The sequence below is a fragment of the Semicossyphus pulcher genome, unplaced genomic scaffold (genome assembly GCF_022749685.1).
Source record: "Semicossyphus pulcher isolate SPU_LCO1_2020_fin unplaced genomic scaffold, fSemPul1.0.p SCAF_10, whole genome shotgun sequence".
Classification (NCBI taxonomy): Eukaryota; Metazoa; Chordata; class Actinopteri; order Labriformes; family Labridae; genus Semicossyphus; species Semicossyphus pulcher.
This window is the reverse complement of record NW_027211604.1, coordinates 5,433,514-5,447,330: the sequence shown is the minus strand read 5'-3', so window position 1 is coordinate 5,447,330 and position 13,817 is coordinate 5,433,514. Positions and strand designations below refer to the sequence as shown.

Genomic DNA, 13,817 nt, shown 5'->3' with positions numbered 1-13,817 from the left:
GAAATGATTTGTTTACATTATTTTACAAGCTCAAAATCGGTTTGACCAATATTTGACTTCATAGGTAACATTAACAGTTAATGTAAAGACTTATACTGTCAGGAGGAGAGGTCAGGAGGAGAGGTCACATAGGACGAGAGGATAGTCAGGAGGAGAGGTCACACAGGAGGAGAGGATAGTTAGGAGGAGAGGTCACACAAGAGGAGATAGTCAGGAGGAGAGGTCACACAGGAGGAGATAGTCCGTAGGAGAGGTCACACAGGAGGAGAGGATAGTCCATAGGAGAGGTCACACAGGAGGAGAAGTCACACTGTACCGAGCTGCTCGTTTCCACGTCCTGATGAGCGATTCATGTTCACACGTTGTTACTGTCTGCTATTATTCTTTTACACCTTGAAGAATGACAGTGTGATGTGCAACACTAATTTCTTTGTTTCCCCCTTTTTCGTCTTGAGGCCACACCTCCATACCTGCCCACGCAGCTCCTGATCTCTGGCACCTGTGGGCTGGCTCCAAAAGCCAGTGCTAAGCTCCTCCCACTCTCTCTCACACTGCAGCCGGGATCAGCAGCATGGCAGCAGCCCCATTTATCCTTTTGTCAATATTGTTTGTAATAAATAATTGTTTGTATTTCCATATTGATTCCTCTATGTTGCTTCCCCTGAGCCAGGGTCGTAACAACTGCGTGACGTGCAGTTGAACTGCACCAAGAAGCCGCACATGTTGAGTATAATTGTTGGGAGATGACTGTTTGATGCTGACAGGGGCTGACTGCAGAGCGGTGTGTCCACTCTGGGACTTGATTTGGCTTGGGGGCATCTGTTTGAATCTCAGAGTGTGACATTAACTGTGAAGGGTGTAAAAAGAGGACTCGTGTTATTTTTACACCCTCTGACTGAAATGAATGCAGACGCTTTGGCTGAACACAACAATCGATGAGCCTCTTTTATGTTGCTTTCATGAAGGCCGCCCACCCAAAGGACAACATCTGTGTCCCTGTAGCTTCATAATTTGAAACATAGGCCGCTGAAAGAGCTGCTGTATGTTGGGAGAGAGAGAGAGCATGCTCATTTATAACTGGCCTTTAAATCAGCCTTTATGAGTGTGACCCTGATTTAAAATCATCGTAGAGTCCTGTGTCACAGAAAGGAGTGGGTCAGACAGGCTGAGGAGTCTGTAACAGACTGTGTTTGGACCAAATGCAGCACACAGGGATTCAGGGATCGTTAGTAATAACCTTTACTGTTAGCTTCGGCAGGTACAGGAGCAAACAGACAAGTAAAAACACAGTTCATTTCTATTTTTAGACTCAGAGCTGTTAGGGTCTCTCGTCTAGACAAAAACATCATAAGAGAGCAACAGTACCGTAAGAGGAGCAGGCAGGAGACATGGTCGAGGAAGCAGCGGGTCGACAATCCAGTGGGGAGCAGACGAGAGGGAAGTCAGAGCTAGGCGGAGCTTCGGAGAGCCAACAGGTAACTGTTCACAGGGTGTGCACACACGGTGACGAGTATGACAACACGGTGAGAGTCTCTGAGCCACAGGGATCCACAGGTAAGTAAAGAGGAAAACTCTGTAGTGCCTTCACAGGGCGACGCAGAATCTGAATCTGAATCACTTTTATTTGCCAGGTATGTGGACATATACGAGGAATCTGACTGCAGTTTTTTCTTAACTTTCAATGTTCAGGCACGCAAATAGACATAATACACTTAAAACAAGGACAGATAGATATAGACTACAATATACAGGCCTATGGATACAAATATATATTACAAAGTATCAATATATGTATAAATATATATGTATATATTGATATATATATATTAGGGCTGTCAAAGTTAACGCGTTAACATGTCTGTAAGAGTCAAAGCACAACAAGGACATTAAATGGCGTTATTATTGATCAGTCAGGTTTCTGTCCTCAGGGCGGAGAAAAGAACTCAAAGCTTAAGGAGAATGAAGAGCAGCGTCTTCATCAGAGAATCAGTGAAGTCCCTCGATGTGTTGACCCTCACATCGAGGGAGCACAGTAACATTGTTCATCGTAGGTTGTTTTTCTGCAGCAGCTGACTGACACAGGTCGTTCTCTCTCTCCAGCACAGAAACAAACACATTTGTTCCACTCGACCAGTTTGAAATCCGGTCCTCAGACATGCAATGTTTTCTTCCTGCAGACAGCCGTCTTTCTCCAGCTCGCCCCAGGACTATCTCTCCTCCTCTGCTGACATTATTCTCTCTGTCTTATGAAATGGACAACTTCAAAAGCCTCACTGCTCGGCCTGCCCCCCCACCCCAGCTCCCCCCCACCAATTATTCATGAAGGTCTTGTTGTGGGAAGAGGAGAGCACAGAGGGAGTTTGCAACTTATTATCGTGACCTCATTAAAGCTTTGTAGAGAGTGGCAGCAGTGCAGCACATCCAGTCCGTGTCAGGGTCGCAGCAGGAGGCAACAAGAGCTCAGGTACTGTGGCCACAGAACACAGAGCTGCTGAAAGAGCTGTTTCTGTTCTGTCAGACACACAGAAACCGTGATGATACAACATGCTTTGGAACCAGCCTCAAGTGGCCGTTAGTGGAACTGAAGTTCTGGCACTTCGAGCTTCATTCCCCAACTCCATCCACAGATCGATGATGAGCAGGGAGAGGAGGGGGCAGCTCTTTTAACAGCTTATTGTAAAGCCCAGACTCGACAGGTGTTTACGAGTTTCTCTCTCTGCAACGCAGCTTCATGTCTTGAGTGAGCCCCCGGTAGCAGCTCTGTCAGATACAATAATCCCCGTCCTGTGCAACGGCTCCAGGCCGTCTCCACACATGTGGACAAAGTGTGCCCGTGTGCCGGGGTTGAGCCTCGCACAGCCCCAGACAGACCGGTCTCCCAATTATTATTATAATAGCAAAATATTATTAACATTCTGTGTTATCAGACATTTTAATTTTTTGATCAAACAAAAGGTGAAATTGTGATCATGATCTGTATCTACAGTATGTTGGTGCATATTTCAGCACCATGGACAGTACTATTATCAGCCTTTTATCATTACTATGCTGCTCTGGCTATTTTTTTTGTATCATTATTATTGGCATCATTGACATAAGTACGTATTATCTGTTGTTGCTGTTGCTGTTGATGATGTAACAAGAACATATGTTGTTGTTGCTCTCTCTGCCTGTCTCTATCCTGCATCTCCTTCTATCCCATTTTTGGCCCATCCAGTCGAGGCAGATGGCTTTTCACCATGAGTCTGGTTCTGCTCGAGGTTTCTGCCTGTTAAAGGAAGTGTTTCTGCCAATGTGCTGAATGTTGCCAACTGCTGCTCATGGTGATTCATGTTGGGCCTCTCTTTAACAGACCATAACAAAGAGTCGGTCTAGACCTGCTCTTTCTGTAAAGTGTCTTGAGATAACTCTGGTTATGATTTGGCGCTATACAAATAAAATTTGATTGATTGATTAATTGATGGACAGGGAGCTGAGTCTACCTATGATTATCTATTTGTTCGTAAGTTCGTAAGAAGTGGGTGTGGGGTCCTCTTGACTACCAAAAAAACTAGAACCATCGTTCTGTGGAATTTCTAGGCACCAATTTTATGTGTTAATGTTAACAAATCTGTCTTTTTATTTATTTATTAATTAATTATGAACCTGTATTTGTTTATAATTCTTCCTGCACAGTGCGGCTTCTCACGGCAGGTCAGAGCTTATCAGTCTCACACTGGATGCCTCAGGTGGCTGAATACTCATTTAATCATATTTAAATATACTGCACGGCCCCCGCTGGGGGACAGCAAAGAGCAGGTACATGGACGGAAGTTCAGATGTAAAACAAACACTGGTCATGTGATCATGTTGTAACTGTATAACATATCACAACATATTACATCTTAATATGAGAAAGAAGTGAAACATAATCAGGCATACACACAAAAGAACATGTTTGGATTCCTCGGTGCAGGTTGGGAATAAATGATGTATCCAGTCATGGAGAAAAGTTTTCTCTGTGTTTCAGAATGAGAAGAGACAGCTTCTCTTGGTGCAACTTTCCCTGGAGTTTTTATTGTTGCTTGTAATTTATTATCCTTTATCAAAGCATCTCGACAATCCGAGGCTCTGTTAAATGTTTAATATCCACTGCGGTGCTCTTTGCTCTTGTGGTTCTCTCTGTAAAAGTGATGCAGGGACTCATTTAAAAAAGGAATTAATAAAACATCACTGAACAATCAAACAAAGCAACCCAAAAGTCACAGCGGGAGTTCTGCTGCATCTCTGCAGCCTTAGCAGGACGCTCCATGTTTCAAGATGTTCCAGCTGCACCCTGACGGATCTGCCAGGAAGCAGGAGGCTGATCTCAAAGCACAATCGCAAACTGCAGACACATTCCATCTAACGAGTAACAAAGTAGATTAGAAAGTAGCATTATGTCGTCTGATTTGACATAAAGTATTTACATATCAGGGCTCGACATAAGCACTGGCCTGGTGGCCGATGGTATGTAGATTAAGCATTTAACTGGCCCGGTGTGCCAGTAGGATCCACAAGCCCACAGTGTAAACAATATAGCAGCCCTCCAGAGGTTCTCAGTCCCGATGGACGGGACTAATTACTTTCTACGCAGATTGGCTACTGCTGTCAACAACACGTTACACGCTACTCGCTGCACTCGCGACAGAGCAGCTGTCATTCTAGAACACGCTAATTGACGTTAGCAAGCTGCCGTGGACGTTTTAGTTTTTGTACACACGAGAGGGAGCTTTACTTCCCCCAAAGCTCACGTAACACCCATTGTAGTATTTCCCACACATAGAACAGGAAAAGTCTGTCTGATATCACATAGTGAGGTGGCAATGAGTGTGCGTATTCCCGTTATCAGCAGCAGCTCGGAGCCTCTGAGCACCTGGAAGAAAAGCTATGACTGATGTGTGAAACGTTCACCTTTCAAGTGTTATTTTGTGGGTATGTTGGATTTCTCATTACTGGAAATAAGTAAATGGTTGTCATATTGTCTTTGGTTTGTTATTGCACTTCTGCCATAGCAATATTTTAGCCAGCTGTAATGCTAGTGCTTGTGTAATTTCAAATTGATTTGGAAATGTAGAAAACATATGTATTTTTGTATTGTCACTTTCAGCCTACCTGACCTCTCATTTCATACTTCAGGTCCAATGAAAGAACATACTGCAGATATCAGATGAATGTTTTACTTCTTCTGTTTTCCAGCAGAACAAGAATATAAAAGATAGCCAGGACCACTTACTAGAGTGAACGAAAACTTGAAAAACACACAGAAAATCTTTTTATCTTTTAATGATGATGGCAACTTTAGTCGTCAATCACAAAGAAACAACACTTTGATTTGGGGAGGTTTCCGTATGGCTCCTGGATTCAGCCCTGTTGGCTAATCAGCAGTGCACACTTTCCTGGTTATTTTGGAAAAGGAAATATTGAGACTTGAATGTAAGTGGGACTGCATTTGCCTAATGAACACCCTGATGCACCATTTCCTGAGAGAAGTGCAGAAAAAAACAGCAGAGGAGAATGTTTTCCACAAATGCATGTGTACAGGACGAATCTGTCCCGGGGCTGAAAGTGAAACAAATCCTGAGCCTGAAACTTTTTTTGGGGGGGGGGGGTTATTAGTGGCCACGAGCTGCTGCGCTGCGCTACACGGCACGCTGTTTTCATCTTGACGCCCTGTTTCTATTTTTTGTCCCGTCGCTCGTGTGGACAAGGACGAGGAGCCGTTAATTCATGAAGTTCAAATAAGTAGTTACTTGTATGACACCTCCTCATTTCACTACAAAAGTCTTAATAAAGTGGCAGCAGGCTGGAGGGAGATTGCCAAGGAGCTGGGAGCGTCCAGTAAGAAAATGTTTCTTGATATTTTTTACTTTCCTTGCTCAACAGAACGTGTTCGCTTTCTTTACAGTGAAGCATCTCACACAACATTGCTGTCATTGAACACATTCGATGACATTCAGGAAATCTCAGTAACCCGAGCAGTCCTGGCTTACCTTCAAATCTTGCTTCATAGTACACCCCACCGGTCTACAGTGCACAGCTAATAGCAATATGGTTTGTTTACATGATGTAATGGAAGGGTAAATTTGACAGATGCAGTGTGGACAGCAAGCGTCCGATGTCACGCAATGCGACGCGATGTCTGACACTCGCATGCTGCTAGGACACGGTGCATGGACGTGCACACTTATTTTTTGGTCGCAGACACGGGCGGTCATTGAAGATGCTGTGGCAGCAGTAGACATCGTTCCAAGTAACGTACTTGTATGACAGAGTGCATGGACCAAAGCTTTGTGACTGGCATCTGATTCATGACGAACAAGCACTTTATTCCCGCTGCTGCCGCACAGTAACTTCCCCGAACACACGCTGCCATTTGTTCTTAACTACTTTAAAGCTGAATCTTCACCAGGTTTAATAAACTTGACTTACATTTTTTTAAGAGCTGAGTTGCTGGGCTACCACACCACACATACATGTCTTGAAAAGACCTGCCCTACTCTGCCTCTGATTGGCTAGCACTTGTTGGTTGGCCTCATACCATTGATAGGTGGAACTCCCCCTTTGCTTCGGTTAAACCACGGCAAGAACAAATCCCATGTGGACTTTTTATTTTTGTAATAAAATAGTCTTACGCCGGAAATCCGGCACCACAGTGGAGTACTTTAAGCCCTGCTGTCCTCTTAACCTCAGCCCTAAAGGGAATGGAGGGTAGTGCTCCCATGATGTGTCAATTAGATGTTAAAGCAGGAAAAAGAAAAGAAAGAGTGGAAGGAAAGAAAGACGGAGCAGATATTAGAATCACATGCAGCACTCACATTCATTTAAAGCAGAGATGGAAAAGGCCAAGCCAATTAAGTCCCCTTACATATCACAGAAGCCGCACTGGACTAAAAATAGACCACAGTCAGTCGGCTAAATTATAGATACCTGAAGCCTCCCTGCCCCTCTACAGTTTGCTGCAGTGTGTATCTGAGCAGCACAGGTACCACAGGCACACACGGTTCACAAAGGAGAGGGCGACTGCAGCGCAGGGTCCTCGTTCAGACTGCAGGTGGAGGAAGGGAACAAACATCTGTTTCTCCAAAGCAAACGCGAGTTTCTACAATTCATGTCATGTGTCAGGAGATGATTCGCACAATTTACCTCGGAAGTTTGCAGCATTTGCAGGCAGATAATATTAAACTCTTGTCCACACACCTGTAATAATCACTTTAAACATGTGGTTTAAAATAACTGAAGACTAACCCCAGTTCTACTGCAGAACCTTCAACAATAATTCTTGCCTTAAGACCCTTGGCATTACCTCAGAGTATCTTAACTCACATCAGACACACAACCAAACTAACTGTAATGTATAAGTGATGATGTCTCCCTCTGATCAAAGACAAGAGGAATGTAAGAACTGAAAGGATGTCTGAACGTCACATGGCAAATATTTGGCTTTCTGGGTTAATCTTTACAAGCACGGTCAGATTTTGTCTCAGAGTATTTCACCTCTGTTGGCAGCAGAAACAAAGAGTACATTTCCCTTACGTCCTGGCAAGCAATATTCTAAAGTGTGCCAGGGTCTTATTTCCGAGACATTATGCAAATAGGCACAGCCTTGTGAATATATTAGTCACAGTCTAAATTAAACTAGATTTCATTTCCCACTGAAATCATCTTTATGTAATCAGGCGCCGAGTCTCACTGAGATTAAGATCCTTTCCTGAAAGAAACCTGAGAACAAGAAACATGCACAGGAACAGACTCCCATACAGAGAGAACCAGCAGCACAAAGATCCAGCAATCAATAACAACAGGACAAAGGACCATGAGAATGCACGAGTGCATCCATGAAGCATATGTAAGGTGAAATAGATACTGGATACGGTGCTGTACTTAGTAGATTTAAAAAAGAGAGAATGAAAGCTCTAGAAGTGTAATTCCCCTGATGTACAGGATATCACTGCTGAAGCCTCTGACTCTGTAGACTATCAGCTTTTAATAAATACCTTTCCTGCTATAGGAATAGGTGACACATCTATCACATGGTTTTTGTGAATGGACAAATGTCCAGGAGGTCTGTATCGAGCACAGGTTCACCTCAGGGTTGTATGTTGTCACCCTTCCTGGTTATCATGTTCACCGACAGCTGCAGGCTTTCTCAGGAGAACAGGCTGTACTGTCCTTACTTCAGGGCTCAGAGTCTGATCATGGTCCTGCATGACCTGAGTTTGTTAAATGGTGAATGGTGAAATGGTGGCAAAACAAAGGATATGATCAATGACTTCAGACACAATGCTGAACACAAAGTTTGTGTTGTACATGGTGAAGATGTTCAGATTGTGGAGTCGTACAAATGTCTTTCAACTGTGTTTAACTTCAGTTTGATTCTGTCGAGAATAGAGTCTGTCGTCAAACGAGGTAAACAGTACGGTGGCCCTGAAGTGCAAATCACAACGGCAAATCAGAAAACACAACGGCATTAACCAAAGGGCCACAGTAAAAACAGAGAATCTGTTGAGGAAGCTGAACTCTTTTAATGTCAGTGAGACAATCTTAACTCATTTTTATTGTTCTGTTATTGAAAGTCTTTTAACCTTTTATTTTATTTGTTGGTTCAATAGCTTAACCATCAAGGACAGGAACGGCCTGCAGAGCATTGTTAAGGCTTGCAAGATTACTGGAGTCAAACAGAGACGATTGTTCCCTCTGGGAGAATCAGGTGGTAAAGAAGGCAGAGATTACTATCAGCCAACCTCTTCATGTTCTGTCTGCTGAGTTCTCATTGATGCCTTCAGGCCGCCGTTATCATGCGCCTCTAAGGAGAACTATCAGGTTGTTAAACTCAGACGGTAGTCATTTTCTAAATGACATCTTAACAACCGTTCCCTTACGTGATTAAACATGTAACATTGTCTATTTATGATCTTTTCTCTTTTGATCTATTTTATTGCTAATTATTATATTTTATTTTATCTAATTTAACTTTGCCGTCCTTCACCGACCCCGGCCTGTCTGCTCTGCTGCTTTGGTGCTCGACATGTAACATTTTGTACGTTGTTTGTGCATTTGTAGATGTTTTTTGTGAGCTTGTGATGAGTTATAAGTGAATTGCCCTCCTGGGATCAATAAAGTTGTCTGAATCTGAATGCATACTAAGCCCCCTCATCTGAGACAAGCTACACATCATTTATATAACCTGCAGAAGATCACTAAGATGAAAAGGAGTCATCATACCTATTCAGGGATTTGGTTGGATGACCAGCTTTTCATTTTAAAGACAATCTGGTGAAGAAACAAACAAAAGATGTTTTGTTTGAACGTGTTTGTCAGAATAAAACTTGTGTTTCAGACTTCTTTTCCACATGCATGCTGCATCTTGTGCACCACCTTTAAGATTGTATTTACCACAGTGCACGTTGATTGAAAACCAACTCTATTTTTTACTGGTAGGCTGGCCATTATTAAACCTTCATAGAAACCTTTATTTGTACACCTTTATGTAGAAGGTCATGCTGGGTAAAGTGACATCATACTTTCGTAATCTCCCGACACAGACCTCTCACGGTTTCAACTTTTTTCCACCAGGTTGCATCCTCACCAGGTTCAAAGAGTTTGAGCTGAGCTAGGAAAATAAGCCTTCTCCTGCTTTGCCTGCTGGACTTTGAATGATCTGCAGAACATTCTACATCTAAATAATAATGGAAAAAGCAGCCTTTATTGATTTAATCTTCCCCCTATGTGCTGTTATCCTTTGTTTCATCTTTATTTTAACTTTTTTGTGCTGTCTTTACCAGGTCCACCTCAGAAAAGAAGGTTCTGTCCTGAAAGGACTTAAATAAAACTAGAAAATGGTGTGAATGCTGTCTGCTGAATAGCTTACGCTAATCTGCTAATGCTGCGCTTGAATGATGAATGAATAGAAGTATGAAAGATGTGTAAGGTGATGAGAGTGAGTCTGGAGGTGAGGAAGATGACTGAGGAGGTGATGAGGACGATGAAGGGATTTAAAATGGAAGACCAGCCTTGACAAATGCTTGAGAGAGTGTTCAAATGTCTGTCCTGTGTGTGTGTATCTGTGTCAAGTGACCTCCTGCTGAACTCAGCTGTTGCCGTGGCAATGGCTCACGAGTAGCAGCTGTGTGACTTCTTAGTTTGGCAGTTGATTTTAGTGAGATTTAAGGTGAAAACACCCTCTCACACTTCTGTGCTTGTGTCAAGACAGTAAATGCTATCAACACAAAAATTAAATGTGACCATCACAAGGGTCTGATGAAGCCGCCATTTGAATTGTATGTCTCTACTGCCAAAAATGTTTCCAGGGCAGTGAAATGCAAAAGGGCATCCATTTGGAGTTCTCCAGAAATATTTAGCATTAGAGCAGATGGGGCAGTTTCTGTGACAGTTGGGCATCTCCAGGCAAAAGTGTATATTTTTTGGTTTCGAGTACCCGTCTAACAGAAGTAGCACAAGAATACCTACAATTTGATACCAAATGTATGTATGTGGAGTGAAAATTGTGGGCTCAGTTGCAATTTGTTTAAAAGGTGTCCACGTTATTTTTCAGCAGTCTCCCCCCTCTGAATTTGCCTTCAGCATTCACACCACAAAATTACACGGTCTGTGATTAAGGAGTGGTAATTGGAAAAAAGAGTCACAGCCCGGGCTGGCATGAAGCCTTTGGCATTTAGAGTTGTATCATCAGCAAAGAAATAACTGTGGCCAACAAGTACAAACACTGCAATTCCCCCGAAACACAACACACACATGGAAAGTCGAAAAACACAAACCCAGAAAACACATGCAAAAGAAAAACGCTGCAAATGCAGCCAACACAATGGCTCTGCTCCAGGCCTGTAGGGGTAGGGGTGTCCTGTAGTCGGGGACCTGGGAGAGCACTTTATCACCTGTCCTCTGCTGGTAGGGGACCTGAGTGCTTACTTCAGTCAGTCCGGTTCAGTCAAGCGGTAAATCCAGTTCGAGTTTTGGCTGTGACTTTGGTGAATGCCGGTTCTTCTGAGCGACAGCGTAACAAGTGATCCAGGAGTTTTTATTGCAGACGGAGGACAGATGACGATGGTGAATGAAAGGGATTAAACGACCTTACTGTCTTCTATCGGCAAGATGAGTGTTTGCTCCGACTGACCGCACTGCTTCTGCTCTCCTCCTGAGGGCAGGAGCTGACAGGAAAACAGGGAAGTGTGTTTGAATGGGGGTGTGAGCCAGGGACGAATCAGTGAGTGCGTTGTGGAAATGGGTGTAACCGGGGTGTGTAATCCTTTGGGATGAAAATCCAGATTGTCACACTGTCATTAGTAACACATCCCGAAATGTTTTACCGAATAAATACATTTCATTTATGATCAACTTATCGGTTGGATAATTTTAGTCAGAATCAGCTATAAAGTCCCAATATGTATATAATATATCTTAACAGGTGGTTGCTTCCTCTAGTGAAAAAGATCTCTCTTGATAAGATTCATCTTGTAAAATAACAAGATTGAAAGATATTCCATTTCTTTTTATACTCTCATCTAAATAAATCTGCACTGGCCTTTAGAAGCCTGTTAACAGCCCACCTCTAATGTGCATTATAAATTCCAAGTTGGTGAGTTTCTTAAATGATTAAGTTTAGATGAACATCCAGAAAGTGGAGCGGTTCTGTTTCCTCTCCAGTGGCTTCCAGATTTCCACGATGTGCCATGAATCATTCAGAAGCGAACATGCTGCCCCCGGCTCACCTCGTTCATGAGCTGTCGCCGCTCTTTTCAAAGTTAGGAGGAGAGTGACGCACAGCACAGGCCTTACAGCCCAGGCCGCCACTGACACACTCACAAGGTCAGTCACTGTACATGACAGAAGAGACGTCCTTCTGACGTACACACACTTTAAGCTGCAGCACTTTAGCTGAGCCTGTATGGAATAAGGAGACATCTGAATCTACACAGAGATGGAAAAATGTTCAAGGCCCTATAGTTGCCTATAGCATGCTTGTAATAATGGGCCTACAGTTTTCAGGGGATATCCTGTTGGACAGAATCTTGCAAAATGACGGACGTGACAAAAACAGGGGGTGGGTCCGAAACCACATACTATCATACTCATCATACTAATCATACTAACCGTGACGTAAAATTGAGTATGTCATGCGTTCCCATCTCATGGTATGCAATTTTGTGTATGCGAGAAATGCCCGGATGTATACTAGATCGGCCCGGATGTTTGAGTATGGGACAGGAGTTCACTGGTTGTACTCAACCGCCCCAAAATGCATTGCGGCTATTCAGTTTCTACTATGGCGGAGATGGAACAGAGATCAGACCGGACATACGTAAACGATTAAGTCACGTGATATGGAGAAGACGGCTCTGAGTCTGATGCGAACGGCATCCTAATAGTCAGGTTAGTAGGCAGTATGCAGTACATAGTGTTTGAGTAGGCAGTACGTTAGTTTGCGGTTTCAGACACAGCAAGGGATATATTTTTTCAGACTTTTGACTGACCGTGATTCTTCTTATTCTTTGCATGACCGAATTATATCACCGCCTGTTGGTGTGACGTTCTTATGACAGCGTTTTTGTTGTGTTTTTGCGTTTCCGTCTGGACAGGGATTTTTTATAGCGGTGCTTGTGTGGATGGGATTTTTTTTAGGAAACGAAGGAGGCAAAAACTCTGTTTTCAATAATACCTGTGTACGTGTGGACATCGCCTGTGATTGGGGATTCTTTTTTATTTCATTGCATTTTTTTGTCTTGAGTTTATTGATTTCATTGTAAAGTAAATAAATAAAAAAATAAAAGGCCTACTGCTGCTTTGTGTGATGCCACAACACTTTGTACAATAATGATCCTGTTTCTTGTGATGTAGTTGTAATGTGTGATAATATATTTCACCATCACGTTATATTTTCTGCTGATTGACACTGTGAGAATAAACTGTGTGAATAAAGAGTGATCTGTTAGGAGGTGCGGCATTCGCCGAAATGCAGCACCTTTACACAGATCATGTCAAGCCTTTGGTTAAAACACCTCCTCACCCCCACTCTTTCTTTCTCCCCTCTTCTTCCCTGCCTCCTTCTCTCCTCACCCCCTCTCTGTCTTTCCCCTCCTCTCTTCTTCACTGTCTCTTTCTCTCCTCATCCTTCTCTCATCCTCCTCTCTTCTTCCCTGCCTCCTTCTCTCCTCATCCTTCTCTTCTCACCCCCTCTCTCTCTTCTCCTTAGCTCTCCTTCTTCAGGTGCTGCAGAAAAATTACAGCACATTGATTTTGTTGGGAAGTTGAACCTGAGGGTGTGTGTGTTTTGTGTGTGTGTGTGTGTGTGTGTGTGTGTGTGTGTGTGTGTGTGTGCGTGTGTGCGTGTGTGCGTGTGTGTGTGTGTGTGTGTGTATGGGGGGGACCTGGCTCTAAAGTGCTGAGGCAGCTCCTTGGCTTTATGGGATTGTCTCATCTCATCAAGTGACGTTATGGATTGAATATTGACGTGCCTGCCAACCACAGGAACAAGACGGCAAGGACATCAGCTGCAGAGGAGAGGCAGCTTAGCTTCTACAGCACATTATAAGAAAGAAGGGTGTTTCCCCTGGAAGACCATGGCTTTAATGTATACTGCATGTCTGACAGGAATGACTTACATATACATATGTATGGGGTTGGTAGTGTGTGTAATAAAAAAATATATAAATAAAAGGAATGACTTACATACAGTTTGTATGCAAAGAGAAAATTGACCTGTGGACAGGAATAATGAAGCAAGGGCTGCGATTGGTCCGGTCAGCCCAGAGGAAAAAGATTGTTTCAGGATTTAATAAAAA

General features: G+C 43.2%; 1 protein-coding gene across 1 annotated transcript in view; it reads right to left on the bottom strand.

The window, feature by feature from the left end:
* Positions 1-13,817, bottom strand: part of LOC138599846 (CXADR-like membrane protein) — a 67,598-nt gene that overhangs the window by 51,615 nt on the left and 2,166 nt on the right. Inside the window, exon 2 of the mRNA XM_069671604.1 lies at positions 11,114-11,186. Within this exon, the coding sequence (XP_069527705.1) occupies positions 11,114-11,186 (73 nt within the window). The remainder of the gene's footprint in view (positions 1-11,113; positions 11,187-13,817) is intronic.